The following is a 24,343-nucleotide window of genomic DNA, read 5'->3' on the forward strand; positions in this document are numbered from 1 at the left end:
AATTCTGTACCGTTGTCTGTAACTAAAACTTCGGGTAGTCCGAACTTGGCTATCCAGTGTTCATAAAATGTTGTGTAAGCGTAATAAGCGTTAAAATGTGGTACTGGGTTAAGTGCTACATAATGTGTAAATGCGTATGAAATTTGAATATGTTTTTTCTGATCCAGAGTGTCCTTTAATGTTTTGTGTATGTGAAATGTTAAAAGCTATGAGAATCATATTTAAGGGGAGACAGGGAACTGTAGATTCATTTAATTGGTATTCTAGAAGGTCTGTGTTTTCATTAATTGTTGTATTATTAAATAATCGAAAATATCGGAGGAGTGTTTTATTTCCTAAAATTGTGGTATCTGCTTTTACGGGTTTAGTTTTGTATTTGTGCCATGATTTTAGTTGTCTAATTACTGGGTCAAGATTTTGATATTGTTTCAAGGTATTAATTGTAATTTTATCTATTGGGGGGAGAAAAATGTTTTCAATTTCTAATTTAGATAAAGGAATTGTGTCAAGTGGGTCATGGAGGTCAAAAACTTGATTTATTGTGTATTTTGAATCATTTGTTTGTGGTCCTGATAAATTTATTTTATCAGTTAGATTTTCTTTTTCAATTAACGGAAAAAGGTCTTTTTTATGCGAGTGTTGTTTTACTCTTTTTTGTTGGGTGTTATTTTTTATCCATTGTGAGTATGGAATTGGTTTGAGAGTTGATGTTCCAAGTAGATCAACTTCGTAGTGGTTATTTTGGCAATCTAAGTAAAGTGGGAAGTGTTGTAGGTTATTTATCTGTGATTGTTCAATGTCAGTTTTTACTGCATGTTTGCATTCTAGTCGGGGTGATATTTCGTTTTCTGCAAGGTAAAGTTTTATATTCTTGGGTATTTCAACTGTAGTTTTTCGTGTAAGTAATTCAGGTGGTGTATTTCGACTTAATGTATCTGGTAATGCAAGATTCTTTCCTGCTGTCCAAACTATATGTAAGTTTGCAAATTTCATTAGAATTAATTGAAATCTATGAACTCGGTGATTTGGGTTTGACTTTTGTGTAAAGAGAAAAATGATTGGTTTGTGATCTGTGAATAGAACTGTTGGATGTTTTGATCCAAGTATCAGAAATTCATATTCTGTAAGTGTATAAATTATAGCTGTACATTCTCTCATTAAAGTTGAGAGTCGTAGCTCTGCTTGAGTGAATAATCGAGAATTTGCTGATATAAGGTTCATTTTATTTGTACCATTGTGTGATTGTAATAATGCTGCGCCGATGCCAAAATTTGAAGCATCGCACATTGCATAGAATGGTTGATTTGGATCTGGAATTTTATTTGAAATTTGTTCAGTTAGAAGTTTTTTTAATTTCTTCAAATCGTGTTTGATGTTCTGTATTCCATTCAAAATTTTTTTGTTGTCTGAGGATATTATAGAATGGTCTTAAATATAATTGCATTTTATAAACGTATTTGCTTAAATAATTTAACATTCCAAGGAATTCTTGGATTTTCTTTTTGTTTGTTGGTGGTTAAAGTTTTTGAATAGCATCAATGCGTGATTTCAATGGAGTTATTGTCTTTCTTTCTATATTATGTCCTAAGTCGTGTTAAAAAGAAGTGTGACTTATCGGGGGCGGCCTTCAGATTTTCGTTTTGAAGTATTTTGTGATAGTGTTCTAAAACTGTAAACATTTCTTCTTTTGTCTGTGATTGCATAAAAACATCGTCTAAATAGGTGATTGCGTTTTTCTTGAGTATTAGTGGTCTAAAAATTTTGCTCATAAAAGCTGAAAATGCTGCTGGTCCTATGGATATTCCATAGAATAGGCGGTTGAATTCATATTGTTGATTTCCAATAACAAATTGTGTTAAACGTCGTGATTGCTCATCTAGTGGCATTTGATTGTATGCACTATTCATATCTGCGGTTGTAAAGTGTTTTCCGTTTATTTTTGTTAAAATAACTTGTATTGGTTCAATAGGCCAATTGCATTTTGATTCGTCTATTAGTGAATTAAGATATCTAGCGTCTAACACTATTCTTAATGATTCTCTTTTTGCTAAGATGATAACAGGGTTAATAAATGTGTTAACTTTTGGTTGTTCTTCTTTGTTTACCGGTGAGATAATTTTGTATTGCTCTAAAATATCGAGTAATCTGTTCACTTTATCGTGTAAATGAATTGGTACTTTACTTGCTCTTTGTTTTTTGAAAACTGCGTCAGGTTTTAACGGGAGATGTAGTGATGAACTGATTTTGCCAACATCAAATTTGGATGTTGCATAGACTGATGAATATTTTATTAGCTGTTTGGCTAACTTATCAAATTCGTCTTGTGTTATTTGTGAATGTTGGAAGTTGAACTTTGTTAAAAATTTCTGTTGATCCTCTGTATAGTTATTTATGTTGAATGTAGGTTTGAAATATGGGGTTTTTGTGAAATAATCTGTATTTCTTTTTTCATTATTATATTATTTATGGATAGTTCTTCGTTAGGAAATGTGGATTGACAAATATCTAATAATTGGATTATATTATTTACGCGGTATGCTTTTTCATGCATTGGTGATATTGTAGCGTTTGTTTTGCAATATCCTAAAAGTCCTAAGGGTAATGTTACTTGATACAGTGTATTGTTATATACATGTAACGAAATGATGTCTGAATTCGTATTTTTCAAAAATTTTATGGATGAAATTGTGATTTTGAAAAACTTATGGATAGGTTTGAATTCAAAGTCTGACATAAAGAGTTGTTGTTTATTTTGATTTTTATCATATTGGTGAACTTGTTTTATTGAAAATTTATATACGTTTCCTGATAGTGGTTTCAGGTGTTTCCGTTGTTGGTTATAAATTGGATAAAATTTTGAAAAGAATGGTGGTTGTTTATTTAATCTTTGAAAAAATGTTAGGGCTGTATTTTTTGTTTTTGTGTACTTATCTTTGATTAGTATTTTACTGTTCAAGATGTTGATTGTTGGTATATATTTCGAGATAAATGGTATTCCAATGATATTGTGTTTAATATCAGTGATAAGAAATATTTGTTTAAATGGCTTGTTTAAAATTTTATTTTGCTCCATTGTTCTTGTGGGGAGAAAAAACAATTGAACTTTTCCATAGTTTACTAATGTTGATCCTTGTGCTGTTGCTAGTTTACTGGAGGTTGCAAGAGGCGTTAATTTTGGGTGTAATGTTTTGATTTCATTCCATGTGGGAATGTTAATTATGTTTGATTCTGCTCCTGAATCAATAAAAAAATCAATTTCAAGATCTGGTGGTTGAAATTCTTTGTTTCTTGGACTTTTTAAAAGAGATGGTATTGTCCAAATTTTTTCTTTGGGTTGTTCTTTTTGTACATTTTGGTAGATGTGATGTGTATTCAAGCATTTTGTTTTGTCATTTTCATTGGGTTTATTTACAGTGTTAATTTCGTTAGTTTCTTGTGCCATTTGTGTAGTATGGATGGGTTCAATATAATAATTGTGAAGGAGTTCCAATTGATTTTCATATATATGTGATGAAAAAAGTTGCTCATATATAATAGGTTCGTAGTCGTTTTCGACTGCTATCATATTTATGGAAATAGTTTTTTCTGTATCTTTTTCTGTGTCTGATGATCCACAGTTTATTTGATTTAGTTGTAGTTCGTTATTTTCTGTGTCATCAATACCTGGGGGGTCTGATGTTGTTTCTTCATTTGATTGTACTTGTTTAATATGTCTTTGATGTTTGGGTGTACTACTTCTGTAGCGATGTTTAGAATTATTATAATGGTTATTATTTCTATGTGGTGATTGAGAATAATTTCTATATCGATTATTATAACTTGAATGTCGATTTTGTGAATTATTTCGTAATCTGTTTTGATAGTTATCGTTTGATCTGTGATAGTTTGATCTGTTATATGAGTTATTTCTTGATCGATTGTTCGGGTAATTCTGATTTCGATTGTTCGAATAACTTCTATTTCGATTATTTGAATAGTTTCTATTTCTATTATATGATGAGTTTCGTGATTGATTGTTTGGATAGTATTTATTTCTTGTGTTTGATTGGGAATTGGATCTAGAAACAAATTGTGTTGTATTTGAATTTGATCTGGAGTAGTTATTTCGACTATTTGGTCGATTATAATGATTTTGTGAAGAATTCTGTGTATTTCTTCGTTCTGGTGATCTTCCTCTATAACTTGAGTTATATGGTGATTGATTCCTTGTGTAATTAGTATTGTTCGGAAGTGGTTTTCCTGAACTGTTGTTGCTGTATACGTTTTTGTTTGGTAGATTTTGATCTTTCTTCATATATTGATAGAATGATTTATTTGGTTCTTTATATTTTTGAGGCTTGTTTTGGTTATCCTGTTGTTTTTGTCTATATTCAGAAATACTGTGTCCGTCTCGTCGGCAATAATTAGACCATTTTTTGAAAGATGGTTTGCCGTTAAAGTTTGGGTGTTTTTCATAAATATTTAGTATTTCAGTGATTTTTTCAACGAGGTCTGTGTCTGATTCCTGTATGTTATTGATATTTGTGGTGTTTGTTTCAATTCGATTAACATACTGTAGTTTTAGATTTTCTGTTTCTTCAAATTTCATTGTGATTTCCGCTTGCTCTAGTTTGTCTACTAGTTTTCGAAAATCTAAATCGGGCTCTCGAATTGAGTAAGGATGGGATGCTCTCTTTTTTATTGCTATTTTCCTTAATTGAGGTGTTAAGGTCATCATTAAAATTTCTGTCATTTTTGTGTTTTTATAGTCATGTGTATTTAATCAATATGCTTTTCGAACTAGTGTTTCGATACGTACTGCTAATTGTTTGATGGTTTCATTTGGTAATCTGCGAATTTCATTACATAAAACTCTTTGGTGTTGTTTATTTCTTTCGGAATCAAACATTTTTGAAAATTCTTGTGTAAATCTTTTCCAATTTGATTTTATTTCTATTGGCAATACTGAAAACCATTTTTGGGCTGCGCCATCTAAGGTTGTTTGTATCAACGCTGTGCGTCGATGTATCCAATTTTGATGTAGGGGTGTATTAATTGGTTCAGGTCCTATATTTAAAATTATATTTGCTGTTACTGCATTTAAATAATCTTCTACAGAAAATTCAGGGTCTGTTCCTGTGAATACCATTTATGGTTTGTTTGATGTTATTGATGATCCACCCATAAGGTATGGATTCATTGTCATTTGTAGTGATTCTGCGGCATTTGGCATTTGTGAAAAATTTGAAAGTTGATTTTTTGTTATTTCGTGTTGTTGAAGTTAATATGGGAGTGGTATTTCACTTTGCATTTGAGTTGGTTGATACGAGTGTGTGATCATTGGGTTTTGTGGCTGAATTGGTTGAAAAGATTGTGTATTAGTTGGGTTTTGCATTTGTATTGGTTGTTGATTTTGTGTATTTGTTGGATGTGGAGAAAAAATTCTATGATATGTATATGGTTTTTGCACTCCTTGTCCGCGATATTCTTGAGTATATGGTGCAAAAATATCTGGTTGTAAATAACCATCATCAGATGATAAGTAATCCGTATGAGGTGCTTTTTTATTTTTATTTTGTTGAAAGAATGGGTAATTTTCACTACGATCCTGTGGAGGATGTGAATTAGTTTGAAAATTTACTGAGTTGGTTGTTGTCATTGGGTTATCCCAATATCGAGATCTTACCTGATTATTATTATTATTTTTTCGTGGGGGATAGTTTGTTTTTGATGAATGTGCGTAATTATAATTGTGTTCTGCAAAAGTGTTTCTTGTGAACGTTCTTCGTGTTTTTGACGGTACTGTCATAGGTCTATATGTTTGATAATCCATTTGTGAATATTGTGGAGCAACCGAGGGTTTAACGGTTGATTGTAAGGTTACGTGTGCTAGTGAAGAGTGTGTATTTTTTGGTGTAGTTAAATTTGGACGTATTGGTGAAATGCTTTGTTGTGTAGTTGTTGTTGTTTGGACGATTTCTTCATTTATAAAGTGTGATGGTGTTTGGATATCTTGATGTGTAAGATTCCTAGTTCCATTAAGGTTTTCATTGTGTATGACGGTTGAATTTAAACTGTTGTTTCGCGTATCGGGTTAAAATGTATTGTAGTTTAATGGTGTTGCATCAATGGTTAATGGTACTACTCTTACATAATCTCTTTGATAAGATATTGTACTTATTGCTTGACTTGAGATTGATTGTGGGATGTATATAAATGCATGATGAGACCATTCGGGGTCCCAAACGTAGTCTGACTGTTCTGTGATGGCGGTATCATCGTTTGAATTTTGAGGTCTGAAATTTTTTCTTGCTTGTGAAATTAAATCTATATTATGTGTGAAATAATCTTTTGTAAACCATGCCAAAATTTTTCGTAAGTCATGTTTTGTATGTTGTGAAACTTCGTCTTTAGTGAAATTTTCTTTAATTATATGTAGGAAAGTTGAAAATAGTGTGATTTCTTGTCGTATCTTTATATGTTTGGATGTCTCAGTTGGTGAGATATTTGGAATTTCTGTTTTTTCTAATATTGAAATATAACTCAATATTATTGCAAAAACTTCGTTAGTAAATATGGAGTTTGCTCTTTGTGAGTTATGATATTGTACGCTTTTAATATATTCTAAGAATACTTTTGAAAATTCTAAGTCAAGATCGTCTGTTTGAATTACATATTTGCGGTGATTCGGATTTGGTGTGCTGAATTCTATGGTGTAGATTCCGTATTGTTGTGTTAAATTACATATATCTTTCAGATAATGTTCTATAATTTGTCTTTTGATTTTTACATCTGGGAATTCTGTTTTGCATGGGCTGATTCCGGGTTCAAACAAATTTAGGAGTAACTTCTTGCAAAAGTCATGCTGCCCTCTATTATCGGGTGCATCTACGAGGAAGGGGTAAATGTCGTCGTCATCTGGACTACCGTCAGTTTGAGTGTGGCTGTGGCTCATTTTTTCGTTTAATGACTGTTAATATATAACTATCGATGTGTCTAATTGGTTGATTCCAATTGTACAAGTGTACTGGTTTGTGTTTATATTGCTTTTTTATTCTTCTTTTTCCTCCTTTTGATGAATTTGAAGTTGTTTCTGAGTCGAAAAAATATAATTGATCGTGAATGGGACAATTTTTATCAATTGATTCTTTTAATTTATAGAGTTCATCTAAATTGCTGGCTTCTGATTCTGAAAATGCGCTTCTATTTTTTGAAAATCTTTTTCGTGTGATTTGTCTTTGTTTGTTTATGATTTTTCTTTTTATTGTTAGTCGTTTTGTTCTAATATATCCAACTGTTTGTGTATGAGGTGTGATTACAAGATCGTATTTTTTGTTATCTATTTCACAGTTGTGTAAAACGATTGTTTGTTTATTTCCTAGATTTTTGAATGACATAAGTTTTAGGATGAGGGATGCAAATAGTTGTTAGATGATGTCTACTTTCTTAAACTGTTAGTCCTTACGATTTTTTGGTTAGCTTAACCTGGGTCTATTTGTTCAGGGTTGGAGAGAAAAGTATATCGGTTCCGAAGAATGATTTTTTACTTTCTCGTGGCTAGTATAAGCTAAGGTGTTAACTTACTTAATCTTACTTAGGGGTAGTGATTGTGTTCAAGGGTTGGAGAATAGTAAATCGATCCACAAGGTTCAGGTATAATTAGAACGCGAGTAGTTCGTTAGATACTATTTTAAACTTACTAAGTCTAAGATTTATCCTGGGTCTGGTAAGAGGAGGGTTCAAGTGAAGGATGAATAACCGAAGTTCTTCACTGTTTATCCTAATTTGAATGGTTAGTTTTGTTGAAAAATTTCTATTAGTCTTGGGTTTTTTGGAAGGGTTGGATAGTGAATCGACGTTTGAGGTCGTTAGACACTTGCTAAGTGGCTGGGGGAGAACAAAATTGTTCTTTTTGATCCAAGGATTGGCCTTGATGATCAAGTTTTAAATTTAAAGAAATAGAAAATTAATTAAGATCCAAGGATAAGCCTTGATGATCTGATTTTAAAATTAAGAGAATTTAAGTTTAAAATGGTTTAAATTTGTTTAAGAAAAAGATTTAGTTTTTTAATGATATTAGTGAGCTTATGATTGCTGTTATGTTTAGGTGATGAAGCTGGGACAACAGATGATTTTATGATTACTAATAATTTATTGTCATTCTACTAATTTTTGTTTTGATTTTCAATAAATATTTTCCAAATATGTTTTATATAATACTGCAGAATTTAGGAAAACGATCTGAGATCTTTTTATCAATCGTTATTGTATATTAATAATTTTGTTTAGCGCCTGAAATGATCATGAAGATTGACTTCAAGATTTTATGTTTGCAAATGAAAATCTAAATTCATTGCTAATAAAATTCTAAATATAAAAGTTTGTGTTGGCTTTTTGCCGTACTATCATATAACTATATGGTAAGTTTCTACTTTGTCGTATGTCGTCTCTGGTTTGAGGTCTTCTTACGATTCCGGGTAGTTCTGTTATCGTTCGGAATATTGGCTCTGATCTATTGAGTCGTAGAGACATTTCGATTAAATTATCGTCGTATAACATTTTGAAAATGTTTTGTCTAAATTCTAATCTATTTTTGGTTAATTCTCAGCTATTAAGGTCTTGTTCGAGACTTATGGTCGCACCAGATGAATTAGGACCGATGTGGTTAACTCATAGAGTAATTTCGGATAGGGTACACCGTCTGCTCGTCACGCTATCTTATTTTCGGCCGGATAGATTCGTGCAACTTCTTAGTCTAATACCAATCCTAATCTTACTCTTATACTATCTAGTCTCAGGTTGTTTAACTAGTCTCTGCTAGGCTCAATAGATCTAGGGTATACTGGTTTATTGCGGCTGCTGAAGTTCTCTTGGAGAGGCATCTAATTTCTAAGTTAAATTCAAATCTCTCTGGTGCTGAAATTACAAGTAATTTCAGCACTTAGTTAGATGGATCATGATTGGTTAATATTAAATACTTTACAGTGGTAAAATATCTAATTTATCCAATCATAAAATATAGTTTAGATCAGGTTCCATTATGTATAAATGATGCATTTCAAAAAATTGCGAGTCTTATTGAGTTAGAAAATGTCTGCAATCGAGTTTTTATGATTGTTATGTTGTTTGAAACAGCTTTTTTTCGGTTCATTTTTTGAAATAAAAATGCATCAATTGAGTTAATTCATTACTATTCGAATGTAACAGCACATGCTATCAAAAATCTGTAAAGATGCCTCAAAAGTGGCACCAATACTTGCAAGTTAGGTTAGAAAAAAGGAAGGTTCTTAATAAAACTCTAATCTGACGCGAGTGTAATAACTTGGATAAAGTTTACCATAATAAGTTCCGATGCAATCTTGACGAATAAATCGTCTTCAATGTGTTTCACTTTTACAGGGCAGTGGGAATAAAGACTGACAAACAGTGACTGGTCAACAGTTTCCAGTGCCTCATAGTCTCTGTCGCCGCAATCGTCGCCAAAATACGCTAATGAGAAGTCGAGAAAATCTGTGCCAAAACTAACCATTATCTATGATATAATAAAATTTCTAAAAATATATATTTTGAAGTAGTGATCATATAAACAAAGCTAGAAGAAGCAAGATGTGTTAGAAATGGTGGCTTGCCAGGTTATCAAAAAAACTTGTTGACATCAAAGATGTACTCAGTTGAGCAATCAAAATCTGTTCTGTAAGAATATATAAGACTTTGTTTCAGAATTTGGCATAAAAAAAGATTATTTAATAAATTGGTAGTTTGAGAATAATGAAAAAATACGACTGAGGTTTCCAGAGAAGGAATTAAATGGCATTTAAATATGAAGGCGGGCAACAATTTTTCATAATTTCATTATTAGCTTGCAGGGCAAATTGAAGGCTTCCTACAAGGCATTATATAATTAGTTGATGTTATTTTAAATAATCTGTTCTAGAATATCAAAGCTCTGAAGGCTCATTTCTCGTGGCATAAGCCCTAAATATTTGCGACCGTCTTTTGAAATTGTACGAACCAATAATAAAAAAAATTGGCTATGAATCCCTAAATTTGACCTATGGCGTAAGTTAATAGTTATTTCATAATACACGCCCCCCCCCCCCCCAATAACAGTTCAAATTAATTTCAATTGTCAAACGACTTGAAATTATTAACTGAGGCGAAGCTGCGCTTCGCAAACTCTTGCAAGAACACGACCAAAAAGCAGCTCAATCAAGTGGCATAAGAAAAAGTAGAAATAAGCCTCGAATTTGCAAAAACTCGAGGCTTAGCAAAAACTTGAATTAACAAAAATCTGCGACCTAGCAATTTTGAGTCTCACACGCTAACCATGTAGCCACGGATGCTTAAAATCCCCAAAAATTAGCCACCAATAATGCAGCTAATAAATTGCCAATTCGATTCAGCAAAAGCAGTATCAAATACAAAAAGATACAATTTTGCATGTAAGAAAATCGCTAATGACAAAAGCACATTATATATAAATTATGTATAAATTATGCATTTTAAAAAATTGCAAATTATATATTGAGTTTAAAAATTTTTGAAAATGAGATTTTATTATTGTTATGTTGTTTGAAACAAATAGCTTTCTTCGGTTCACTTGATGAATTAAAAATGCATCAACTGGGTAAATTTATAATTATTCGAATGTCAAAGCAGACCCGCACTCAGTAAAAAGAGAAAATAATCGATTATGTTACAATTATAATTGTACTTTGACCAAAATTATAGTTAATTATAAGCGCCAAATTTAGATATTTGAACGATTTAGAATCCATTATAATGATAACATTTTTCGTGGCATTATAACAAGTTATAATCAATTATAATTGATTATCATTTTTCCGAAAGTCTCTATTGTTTTATAATCTCTTATAATCTCCTGTAATCAACTATATAGATTATAATCCTTTTTTCTGTCAAAAATCTTTAAAAATGAGATATCTTGTCACTCTTTGGTTCATCTGAACACAATGTTTCACCAAAAAACCAAAGTTTCATAGAGATCCCTTCACATTAGTTGAAAGAATCCCGCAGTAGTTAAAATACAACTCTTCTATATAAATCATGAAACTAAAGCATTGTGCTGATATTTTGGCGCTCGAAAACACTTATAATGTGCATCATGAATCCATTATAATCATGAAGAAATGAAGAAAAAACACTAAAAATTTGAATTGATTTAAAAAATATCAAAACAATTTTCCCATTTTTTACATAAACTAACGTCTATAAAAAGCATAAAATATAAGCAGTTCAGGTGAAAGGTCGAAAACAAAATGGACAAACAAAAAGGATTATAAACAATTATAAACGATTATAACGTATTTTTCTGCAAAACAAATAAATTAGAAATTCGGATAAAAAGAATCGATTATAATCGATTATAAGGTATTATAATCGATTATAGTTGATTTCAAAAAGAGAGATTATAATCGACTGCTAATTTTTAAAATCCATTTTTTCTGAATTGTTAGAAGACTGGTACTAAAATCTTATTATAATCGATGATTAACGCTGGAAACTGGATGCGGGCATGTTATCAATAAGCTGTAAAGGTGCTACTAAATTTCAAAAGTTCAACAAAAAATCAAAATATTTTATTGCCAATTCGATGCAGCAATTTCGACGCAGCAAATATTGTTGCTTTAAATCGCAACAAAACTTGCGACTTAGGTTGGAAAAAAGAAAGTGCGTACTATTAACACATTGCTTCGCAAGTGTAATGAGATCACAAATATTCATGAAGCAAGTATTGTTTTTTGGATTTCGGTCTCTCCACGTCTATTCCGGCAAATACAGAAGTAGCGTTTCGCGAGAGCACTCCACACTTTTTTGATAGGCGTTTTTTTTCTACGATTCTTGACATTCTTACGATTCTTAAGAGATGAAAGTTCAAAAGTTCACTCAAAATCATACGTAGCAAATTTACAAATTTGTGAGCTTTCAGTTGTAGAAAAACTGTTAAAATTGGAAAAAACCATGCTTTGAAAAGTATGCCAAAAAACAATACCATATCAGAAAAGACGGAAAATGAACCGACAGAATTTTGGAACAAAATCACGAACCGGAAAAAACGAAATTGCTTGAAAAAATACTGACCAACTGACACGGGTTTCAACAAGTTATCATTCAAATGATAATTTTTTTTGAATTTGAAAGAAATTGAGCATGTCAGAAGATGAATATTGTGAACAAAGGTATAACGAAAAAAAGTCTAGGACACGATTGCAAGGCCCTTAATTATCGCAAGAGAAAATAATAATAATAAGTGAGAAGTAAAAACTGTGATAAGCTATTTATTTGTTTTACTTTTTTTTTCATTTATATCAATTATATTCTGCATCTATCGTGCCAAAAAAATGTATGTAAAAAATGATTTGGAAATAACTGTGCTCAAATCAAATGTGTTTTTTACGGAGTTTTAATTTAATTTTCAAAGGTAAATGCATATCAAAGGCATTCCAAATAAATTCCAGTATCGAAAAGCAACCTGTCAGAATTTTTGATGTTGCGAGTCACTACAGGAAAATAGAATGTGAATTATTAGAGTTTATTCAAGTTTGAGTAATCAAGAGCATCATTTTTGGCCCCAAAAATCATTTAAGATCGAAGATCAGTTTCGTAGAAAAGTCTTAACTTGCAAGCTTCTTGCTCCCTTTCACCTCAAAGAACTGAAGGAAAAAATCAATTCAACTATTGAGGTGAAGCAGAAATTTGTACCACTTGCGAAACAAATTGATGTAACCATAATCACTGATATATGAAACGACAAATCAAAAATTTAAAAACAACTTAATCATATTTTACAAATGCTGAAAAAATTCAAAAGATTTGAACACAATTGAAACCAATTTTACAAATTTTACGACGAGTATTTCCGGAGTAATAGAAAAAAGCAGAATTTCCAAAAAACTCGTTCTGTGGAAGTTAAGCCGACAAAAAAGCAGGACAATGGTCTAAAGTTTTAAGGCGAAAAACTTTGGACAAGGGAAAATAATAATAACAGAAGAAAAAAACTGAATTACTGGAGTTTTAACTTCACCAAAAAAATTCCGTCAAAAATGGACTGTTAAAAAGTCAAAATTTTTCTGAAAAAAAACCCCACCCCGAGCACAAATGTTCCCTTAAATTGAAAATTTTGTTGAAATCATCCTCCCATACTCCATATTAAGAGCAAAGTGATAGATTTCGCTCCAATTAAAAAATCAATTTGGAACAATTTTTAAGACGGATAAAATCTCCGCTTACGCGTTAATAGCGCGAAATATATCGCGCGTTAATTGTTCCAAATTAACCAAATGGCAATCTTTAACCCCCCCCCCCTTCCCCCCATAACTTTGCAAAAAATGAGCACAGGTGAAATATCTTTTCAAATTTAAATTCAGTACAACTATACCTTTCGAATGATGAATAAAAATTCCGTCAAAAAAGGCTACTTAAAAAGTCGAAATTTATCTGAAGCAAAAAACCCACCACGAGCTCAAAAATTCCGTTACTTTCATCGTTTCGAAAGGCGGAACAATAAGGAAGAATAAATGTGTTCCCAATAGTTAATTTCTTCGCCATGCAAAATTTCATCATATTATGACAACGTTAAAATAAGTTTGGGACGTGGGAGTGGAAAGAGCTTAATTGTAAATCGATTTTGAATATTTTTCGAAAATGTATGGGGCGTGGGATTGGAAAGAGCTTAATTGTGAATCGATTTTGAATATATTTTTTTCCGACTATCCTAACAAAAATAACGGAATATTTAAGCTCGGGGTGGGTTTTTTTCTTTGGACAAATTTAGACTTATTAACTAGCCATTTTTGACGAATTTTTTTAACATTCAAAAGGTTTTGTTGTTTTCAGCTTAAATTTGAAAAGATATTTCACCTGTGATCATTTTTCGTAAAGTTATGGGGGGGGGGTTTAAAGATAGCAGTTTTGGTCAATATGGGACAATCAACTCGCTATTTATTTCGCGCTATCAGAAATCGTTCCAAATTGGTTGAAGGAAGCTTAGTTTCTATAACAGATTTATTACTAGGAGCGAAATCTATCATTTTGTACTTTCAAACTTTAACTGCCGTGTGGGTGGATGTTTTTCACAAAAAAATCTTAAATTTGAAAAGAAATTTTTTTGTTCTAGTTTATTGCATTTAATGTTATTACTGCTCCATATATCTTAAAAGGCAGTCGGAACTTCAGGGCTTCGTCCTGATACGAGCAGTCTTGCTTCATTAATGATTTTTTTCCTACCGTAATCAGTGCATCCGGAACATGCGCAATTTGCGCAACAACTAGCTATCCTTGTTTACGCTTACAATAGTATAATAGTAAAATAGGACACTTCAGTTTGGCCCTTCAGCGGAAGTGCAGAATTTAACTACAGGCAAAATTGCATAGTTTTAAAGCAACGAACGCTCAATAAAATGTTGCCTTATTTAAAGAATAGATGTCACATTATCACAAATCGGATACTGTTTTTCTTACTTATTCCGTTCAAATTGTTAATTAGGTTCAAAATATGACCTAATGGTGGGTCATTTTTTTCTTCAAACTACAGTTTCTACCTATTTTTAAAAAAACATGTCTTCTTATAATGTAATCATCTTTTTTTCAGTTCAATAAACTCAGTTCAGTTTTAGTATTAAATCTTTTCATGATGTGTACAAGGTAAAAAAAAAGTCAGATTTCGCAGACCGGAAAAACAGCAAGTCATGAAGGTATTTTTCAAGGGCACCATGCATGATATTGTAGTTTACAGAGCTGAGCAATTCGTACGTTGGCGGTATCCCTAGTGAATAAATGTATCCTAATTGCTTGAACAGACCAGGCCCTTAACCAATAATTCACTTATACACTGAAAACTCATAGGAACAAAAATGTACTCAAACCTATTGAATAAAAATATGTATCGTTCTAGCGGCTCTTTTTCCTTTTCCTCCACCTCAACTAGGCATCAAGTTTATCTAATGAGAAGTTTTATAAGGTTAAGTATGCAGACCAGATATGTTTGTCGTGGCCTAATTAGACAGCATGCCAGTTTTTGTAGCATTCGGACAAGGCGAACAAAAAATTACTTGTAAAAAATTCGCGATTGGGGAGGGGGGAGGAAAAAGAGATAGTTCGAGTATATGCGCGTTTATTATTTATTTTAAATGAATGAATGGCATTGAAACTAAACACAGGCAAAAGTAAGCTAATGTACAAATTATGTATAGATTGCAATATTCAACATCATCATTTCCGCCCTTCAAACTTCAGTGATTTCAAAATCATCTTTTTAAAAATATGCTTTATTAAACTAAAAAACAAAAAAATAGAGGCACGAGCTTTAAAAAATTCAAGTAAATTTTACCAATAAACTAAAGAACCTGCGCGAACGGATCGTTTTCTAAATACTTCGTTTAAAGATTGAATGAATGATGAAGGGCTTCATGTTTAACGAAATTGACTGCGATAATGTCTGACTCATTGAGTTTATTCAGCATGTAGGGTGGGGGGTGTATTAAATACATAACAATTAAATTGAAAAGCACCAGTTTAAAATATTGATGGAAAACTAAACTAATCTAAATTACTAGTAGTATTTCAATATAACAAGAAGGCAAAGGCAACTAATCACACGCAATAGCTCGAAAAGACCCGAAACACCCAAAAATCATTCAAGCTGTAAACAGAAAAAAAAGCTTCAGATTCAAAATCTCATGAGTTAAAAGAATTTCGGATCATTTCGTCGTATTAGCCAGCACAACATAACATTGTGGTATATAATAAGCATGATCGGTATATGGTAATACGCCACACACCAATGAACTCTGAATGCTACTCAAGGAGCAATCAAACGAAACAAAAATAAAGAGCAACCATTACATTTACTTCAGATTTGTTCAAAAACGAGAAAAACGGGTCGGATAATAGAGCAGCCGCTGCAATTATTAACTATGTTAATTGCGATCATTTATTTTTATTGGGCATTCCAGGGTTTGGAGAAATTCAAATTCTTCTACGAATCTTAGATTTTGTACCAAAAAAAGAAGTCGGAAAAGGTTGGAAAAAGTGAACTCAAATTATTACACAATCGTTTGATTCTGTCGCGAGATGTATGTAATCTCTTATAAGAATTCATACAAAAACCTTTCCACGATTTTTAATTTCACTTAAATCATGTAGGTGTAACCTAAAATCAACTAAGGTTTAATGAATCATGTTTTTCATAATCATGAAGCCGCAAAATAAACGATTTATAGAGAAAGATTACCGGAGTGTAACTATCTTCCGTTGACTTAATCAAAAACTTAATTAGTTTTTTGAATTGCTGACTACATTTCTACAAAACTTGATCTTAACTCGAAAAATTACTTAGAATTATGTCTACCGACCTCTAAACAATTTTAAGGCCCTCTCGTTTGCAGTTAAGTCTTAACCTACGATGGGGGGTCAATTCTCGTGCGCTAAAGACCGAAGGTGCGAAAATTTTCAACCAATCAAGGCCCGTTTACCTGTTCTAAACCGACTGACTTTATTGCTCATTTCCTTTGGATTAATTAAATATGAATACTGATTGGTTGACAACACTTCAGCGCATTCTGTCCTTTGCGCTTTAGGGACTCCCCCTTCGACTGAGAAAGCAGCAGCTAAGTTCTCGAAACATTAATCAAGTATTGTAGTGCTTTAGGCTCCCTATTTTCACACACAATGAAACAACCAAACTGCATGACTACATCAGAGAAAATCAATTTATCGAAATGAGAAAGAATTCTGGAAGGGCATACATGATTATAAGTCAAATTATTCTCTGTCAACTGCATGACTTTTTTTTTTGCTGTTTCTGGTTCACTATGCGTTATTCCGCGCATGTTCAAGTAAAAATTTGAAGCTCCTTATTTTAGCCTTACCAATGAATATTAAGTCTAGCTAGTCACGTGGTATTTTATGTGCACTGCAAATTCCAACCAATAAACTGTATGCCCGACAAGAGGTTGAAATAGTAGTTTGTTACCTACTAGTTTAGACTGCTATAGGAATTGAAACTGTCATAGTTGAATCATTGCGACGGTTGTGAAATCAGATAGCCTCTTGTTACAGAAAGTAGCATTAGCTTCGACCGAAATCAGTTATAAAATTATAATTGACAAATTTAAAAACAATTAATTCAAACATTTGACGCAACTTTGTTAAGCTTTGCAATTTTTCAAACAAGTTTTCATCTTTTGAAACGGTTAAAACAGTTTTAAAAGATCGAAAATTACTCCGTGTAAGATTAATAACTTTCTTTATGAAAAATTAAACTTCGATAACTTTTGCGATGCAAACTTAATGCTACTATAATTTGAATTACGTTGAAATTTCATAACTTCTAATAATAATCAGTTTCGTTCTGTTTTTATATTCAAAATGAGCACACAGTGCAGTAAGTGGTATCTAATTTTGTAGTATCTGTCACTCTCACTCTCACTCGCTCTGGACTGTGAGTGTTGGACTTAACTGGATGTGGGTTGGTGGAGTGCACTGGACTGTACTGGGCAGCTGCTATAACTCCATGTCCTGGGTCTCGTCCTCTGAGGAGAAGTCTGAGATGCTGCTCTCTTCGTCTGAATTGTCACTGCCTTGCTCCAACTCACGAAGAGCCACTTCTGTCGCGTAGCGCTGCACGTAGTCTACACGAAACATCCAATAACTAACATTACACAACATACGCAGACGCACAACACCAACATTTAACTGTTTCTGTTTCTTAAACCAATAGACTGAGTGCTATTTCGCATACAAAAGCGAAAAATACAAAACCAAGAAAACAGAGGATTCATCAGGCACTTAGCCACACACATCAACACGCGAACCTTTATACCCTAACAGGAAAAATCTACCGAATAGAAAGTACCTCAGTAACTTGATCCGAAAAAAGAGCCTTCAAATCAAACCATAATATAGTAGAAAAATTACTGAACTAAGCTAACTTCAGGCAAATTCGGCGCTGTGTCAATCAAGCTGACAAAAAAACAAGCAGGCAACTAGAAGCACAATAAAGATTTTTTGATACGCGAAAAAAATTTCCAATTACAAAAAAGCTCCCGACTGATTCAAACCATTGACATTTGTCTTTGTAGGCAGGTGCTTTACCTCTTCGCTACATGCCCGAATTAACGCCTTGCTTTTGATTTCATAAGGACCAAGGTGTAAAATGATTCGAGTAATTCTGTTAGATTAGTTTCTAACCAAAAGAAACCGATTTGATAACACTTGCTAATAGCAAGCGTAGATAAGCCTAGATTTTTTATGCAATTCGCTGGAATCAAACCACCACCCTGAAGACTAAGAGCTTCACGTCTTCGCATCTCCGCCGTGGTCGGTCGCTGTAGAGTTGGTGAATTTACACATTACAAAGATTTTCATTATAGTAAAAAATGTTGGACCTACTTAACAATAGCCCTCCCTTTGGTATCTACTAAAAATTTCCAGCCCTATAAATAAAGCATTGTGTATCACTAGAGCGTTGTATTTAAAAACTCAAACTTTGCTGCAATCTGATTGTTTGAAAATTCCATAACTTCATCTACTTAACAATTGCACCCCTCCTTTCTTGAAATGGGGGTGGACGGCAATTGTTAAGTAATCCAAATTGTTTAAACCAGAAAGAAATTCCATGCTTTGGAAATAAGCCGACAAAAATAAGCAAACAAACTATAGTACGACAAATGAAGAAATCAAAAAAAATCATGCATCACAAAAAGCAAGCTCCGACCGGGATTCAAAATTAGGAGAAGACCTGTGGTATGCAAAGACGTGCGTTTCAGCCTAGCGCAAGGATTAACACAGAGGCAAAGTTGCTCTTCGCATACACAGGCAAAAATATGACCGATAACGCTGCTGCGAAAAACTGAATAAAACTTTGAGTCTACAAAATTTCTTAAGTGACACACGCTAATTATGACGCATTAGCAGTACCAATCAATTTGAAAAAAAATACATTTACCATCTAACATGCCTCAATTTATAGAGCAGTTTATGGAGCAGTAATAACACGAAAAAATTAAATGTAATAAAAATGAAATGAATTTTTTTAATTTGTGATTTTTTGTGCGAATCATCCACACACACGCCATATTAAGTACAAAGTGATAAATTTCTCTTCTAGTAACAAATCAATTATGGCAATTAAGCTTCTTTCAGCCAATTTGGAACAATTTCTATGACGGATTAAATCGCGCGTAAATATATCACGCGTTAATTGTCACAAATTGGCCAAAATGGCAATCTTCAAACCCGCATAACTTTACGAAAAATGATCACAGGTAAAATATCTATTCAAATTTAAGCTTAGGACAACAATAACTTTCGAATGATTAAAAAAAAAAAATTCCGTCAAAAACGGCTAGTTAAAAAGTCGAATTTTGTCCGCACAAATATTCCGTTACTTTCGTTACGAAACTATAATAGTCTGTGTTAAAATCCTTAGCATTGGCGGTACTTAATGGCTGGTTATTGAGTAAAATGAACACTTTCAAAATGAACACATTTTATCGTAACAATATTTGCGACTTAGGTTGGAAAAAAAGATAGTTCATACTATAACACAAGCATTGCTGGTGTAAAAACACGCGTTTTACCACGGGATCAAAAGAAAACGCGTCGAATATTGTTAAGGTTTCGAAATAAAACAAGTTCAAGTTCTTACAGATTTGCCAAAAGCTCAGGGAAAAATCTGGTTCCCGATTACATATCACTTGATCTGGATCTTGCAATAGAAAAATAGTCAATTGCGATGTCAATACTCTGGTTAGGATGAAAGAACGAAGCAGCAGTTGAATAGTTAACTAGCCTCTGACTTTGGCCCTGAAGTCCTCTGGTTTGTGGAGGTAAAGTGCGGCTGCGTCCCCATTGAGGGGGTCCTGTGCATTGGGGTATGTGAGCAGGTGGGGGAGGAACACCTCGAAGATGTTACTTAAGTCATACATGGAAGTCCACGTCTGGTTGATCACGTCCAGACATACAGTGCCAGATCTAAGTGACATCATAACCCAAAAATCAACACCTTTCTTTTTTTACAAATAAGCAGAATTTGCGATCAAAAAAAAAAATCAGCAGACTAACACCACCACACAAACATCAACATTTGTTATACACATATGCAGAATTTGGGATATGAACAAAAAATAGAAGAATCAAGAAAGAAATCATCAACTTATGGCTACGTTAATCTTTTTGGTATTACTACTTGTAATTCGAGAGAAACGAATGCATCAAACCACAAGGTAATAGGCATGAAAACGCCAAACAATGACCTTCGAAAACATTTGAAACGAATGTTTTAAAGCTAGATAGGTTTACAACTTACGCCTCGTCAATGTTGGGATGATATATTTTGTTCATGAAACCTAAACAAACATACATGTGAACAATCCCACGTAACTACAGGATAATAATGATTGCAGTTTACCAATTGTGACTCACCAATAGAGGGAGATTTGAAAGGGTAAGTGTCTGGGAGACTCACTCGCAGTTTCCACACTCCCCCGTAATAAGGCGCTACAACAAAATACCATCATGATCAGCGATACAAAACATCAAAAAACAGAAAAGCGTGTCACTAGAACGCTAATCTTCATAAATTATTGAAGAACGGTCCAGCTTTACAGTCTTGCGTTAGAATATGCAAACCATTGTAACTGTCATTCTATTTCAAATGGTTTTAAATTCCACCATTCAAACTTTCTGATATTTGCTTCTTTGCTTACTGTCTTGAGGTCCGAAGAATTTGACGGAGAATAGATTCATTTCGTCGCCGAGTATTGTCACCTCGTGCTTGCTTTCGATTCTAAACATTGATATTACATTATTAATTAATCGGCTCACACTGATTCTTAAATGACACTAAAAATGTATGATGTAGCTTTGAGCGCGCACAGCTATATGGAAACCGTTAAGCCATGTCGCTTGTTATTGTGCAATAAATTAAAACAGTTAAAATTAACGAAACGTTGAATCTAGTTTAAATTAATTTTCTTTAATTAGTTATTCGTAGGTAAAATATATTAAACAGGCTAAATGTGCATTTCCTTGAGATTTACTTTCTATCGTAGTCAAATAGATATAATTTTCGAAATCGTAAACTATTCTATCGGGTTTGGAACCGGCCTGAAACAATGAAAGACTTGACTACCCGAAGATAACTTCAGAGCATTATAGAGTTTAAAAAATAATTTGGGTTCGAGCCAAATTTCGCCCAAATATTATAACTGACTGCACAAATATCTGAGACCAAAATCTACAAATACAATCACATACAACGTTGAAAGCAATTAATGCATTCCAATGAAAACGAGTTGGCACTTAACCTTGTGAAAAAAAACTACCTAAAAACGCTTCTGAAGGAAACACCAATTGACATGGAAAACGAAACAACTATAATTCTGATACAATTCCGTTATCTTTTTGAAAGATTGTCGAATACTGGAAAACATTTGCCCATAAAGCAATTACAACCAAATCCAAGTAGGTAATCAGAACACTCATGATTTTGCAAGTCAAGTCCGTAACTATAGAGCTCATCAACATTGATACGAAATTTTCGGATTAATCTATATATTTACCTAATAACCTTGTTTACATCTTTTTGATTGCCTCTACTACCTATTTCAATTCGATCAAACAAGAAATAGTTTACACAAGGTCTATGGTTCAAATCCGGCAGTCTTCAAAGTCGTTGCAATTTCCAATAGATTTTAAATGATCTTTCATTGATTAAGTTATTCGTAGCTTGAGATTGCGATGCAAAGTTCATGTTCTTTTTCCGTTTAGAGAAAATTTGTGATAGCTATTTTGATTATTTTAAGAGTAGCTAAGTAATAACCGACCACTAAAGTTGCCAGTTTTCCTGCAGACACTGCTATAATTTTAATTGAGATATTGATGGCTTCATTATTTTCAAGAAAATGCACACAGATGAAAAACTATCCGATTGTTTCTACTAAAAGTGATTTCCAATTTTCCGTATGAATATGGTAAGTAGGGCGTGAGCAAAAACAATGCAGATACCGAGCAATTTTCCTAGCCATCGAATTGAAAAAAAAAACATCAGAGGCCTCTGATAATTAAACCAAAGCAAAAAATATCTTATAAGCTACAAAGAAAATTTTCTCTGCAATTAAAACTATAGATAAAATGAACAAAACAGCCTGATAAAATTGGGAAACAAATCATGAAAAGCATGAAAAATATTTCAAAAAATATGTTAAAATGATGACAATGTTATGGTGATATGTTACAATAGGTGGTAATTTTGAGTATAGTGCATTTATTAAATTTGAAAACCATAACACATAATATAGTCATTTCATTTGCAATTAATTGATATATTACAAATATAGTTTTTGTAAATACATTTAAAACCAGATGAAGTGCTATTCAAAAATTCAAATTTTACACTTCTTTAGCCCAAAATTTGGCTTTTGAAACAAATTATAAATGATGTGCGAATTATAAAAAAAGCCGATCCAGCTTTTCAAATTGATCCTACCACCTATTGTAATATACCACCCAATTGAGAATTTCTGTCAATAATAATCGAAAAATATTTCCACTATTATGCCAAACTTGCATCTCATCTGTCAAGTACCACACCATGATTAACCAACAAGACTGACTGTTAGAAGAAACCAATAGTATATATTAGCAAATGATAAAAACTCAAAAAGAAGCTGCATTTCGCGTACACAAGCGATAAAAAGGACAGAAAAAAAGAAGTCTTAAAAACAAAAACTTGATAGACTCCTGATTCGAGTCAAGGACAAAGATTGAGAGGCGTACGTCCCAACTGGGACATGTGCTCTTGTAGATGGTCAAACACTAGATGAACTATCTTAGATCTCTTTGAATCATCTTAGACACAGATGTGAACCAAAACTTTGGTATGTCTCGATGAATGGCGCCAAGGGCTTAGCTAAAGCTCGAGACACTTAGTTGATATTTATCAAATTTGTTACTGATACGGGACGAAAAGCGTAATTTCAAAAACCGGTCAAAAAACCAAGGGTCCTATTTTTTTGTGTAAATTGTGAGTCGCCGCTAATGCAGGGGAGCTTACCAGTATGCACTATCTCCATTGACCCACAACCTCAGGTTTGGGAGGTTAGTGTTCGACAAAAGTTGAAAAAGATTTTAAAAACGGTCTAGAAAAATTTACTATTTCGAGGTCCATATTTTATGAGTAAAAAAAATTGGGCGTAGCCGCTTATGGCGGAGAGCTTTTCAAATCCGTTCTATTTATTGAAACAAAAATCTCAGATGTCGTAGCTTATTTTTTGAGAAAACGAAAAAAAATCAAAAATATCGGTCAAACATTCCCCCTCACAGACTTTTTCGAAGGCTGCAGACAAAGGGTAAAGCAAAAAGAGACCAGAGGATTATGTGTGCACACAAAAACTTGAGCGGTCTTTCTATGGATACTCCTTTTTAGAAATCCGTAGAAGTGTTTTCGAAGAATAATTAAATGTTTTGCAAAAAGTGATAAAAATTTTCCAAAGCGTCTCAAAAAAAGAGGTCCCCTTGACATGCTCTATCGATTGAATATTTACTTTTAATTTTTGTAGGGTAATTTCTTAAATGAAATGAAAAAAAAGGATGAAAATAGATCCAGTGATAGCGAAAGAGAGTAGCGCAATTATGCAGCCACACAGTGACGCAGCAAGTCTTTCCATTCAAACATCTTTTTTCAAAAATCGGTGATAAAATTTTCGAGAAAAACTAAAGAATCTGGGGACAAAAAGCACTATCCAAAGCGTCTCAAAAGAAAACAAATCCCATACATTTTCAAAAGACACGTTATTAACAAACAAGAACTTGAAAACATTGAAAAAATATTTAAAAAAGGCTATTGAAAACATACTATACAGCAATAGCATAAGTGAAAAATTTTAATGAGCACTCTTATTTTTTAACTAAGTTGGAAAAAAGTGGACATCGTAGTATATCAGTACGCTTCGCTTGTATAACTACCGAATACAAAAAAAACAAGAATTACTGGTTGCTGTGCAAATAGCACTGATGTTTCCAACCACAAAAACTTGAGTAGATTTTAGCGCTTCGTTTAAGCAGATAAAATCAAGTCCCCTAGATTTTACAAATGAAAATTAATTGACTAGTTGTTATCTTTGCATTACTCATATTCGAAATGAATACTTTCATTTTTTGAAGTTTTTGCGACTCTTAGTGTCAAAGAAGCCTTAAGCTAAGCTCAAAAACAAGTTTTTAGCTTCTAGCAACAATATTTATTGTTTTAAAAACATATACAAAACAAACAACAAATGTGGGATGAATCATTGAGGATTGAAAAGAGAGGGGGAATGCGCTAACAGCAAAGGAACAAAGGAGC

At 32.8% G+C, this 24,343-nt stretch overlaps 1 protein-coding gene across 1 annotated transcript in view; it reads right to left on the reverse strand.

The window, feature by feature from the left end:
- Positions 1 to 17,223: 17,223 nt before the first annotated feature.
- Positions 17,224 to 24,343, reverse strand: part of LOC134852858 (ubiquitin-conjugating enzyme E2 H-like) — a 38,958-nt gene continuing 31,838 nt past the window's right edge. The window contains exons 2-6 of the mRNA XM_063868692.1: positions 20,709 to 20,788; positions 20,425 to 20,499; positions 20,309 to 20,348; positions 19,793 to 19,974; positions 17,224 to 17,630 (exon numbers count right to left, since the gene is read on the reverse strand). Of these exons, the coding sequence (XP_063724762.1) occupies positions 17,503 to 17,630; positions 19,793 to 19,974; positions 20,309 to 20,348; positions 20,425 to 20,499; positions 20,709 to 20,788 (505 nt within the window). The 3' untranslated portion in view covers positions 17,224 to 17,502. The remainder of the gene's footprint in view (positions 17,631 to 19,792; positions 19,975 to 20,308; positions 20,349 to 20,424; positions 20,500 to 20,708; positions 20,789 to 24,343) is intronic.

Source organism: Symsagittifera roscoffensis, chromosome 8 (assembly GCF_963678635.1).
Source record: "Symsagittifera roscoffensis chromosome 8, txSymRosc1.1, whole genome shotgun sequence".
NCBI lineage: Eukaryota > Metazoa > Xenacoelomorpha > Acoela > Convolutidae > Symsagittifera > Symsagittifera roscoffensis.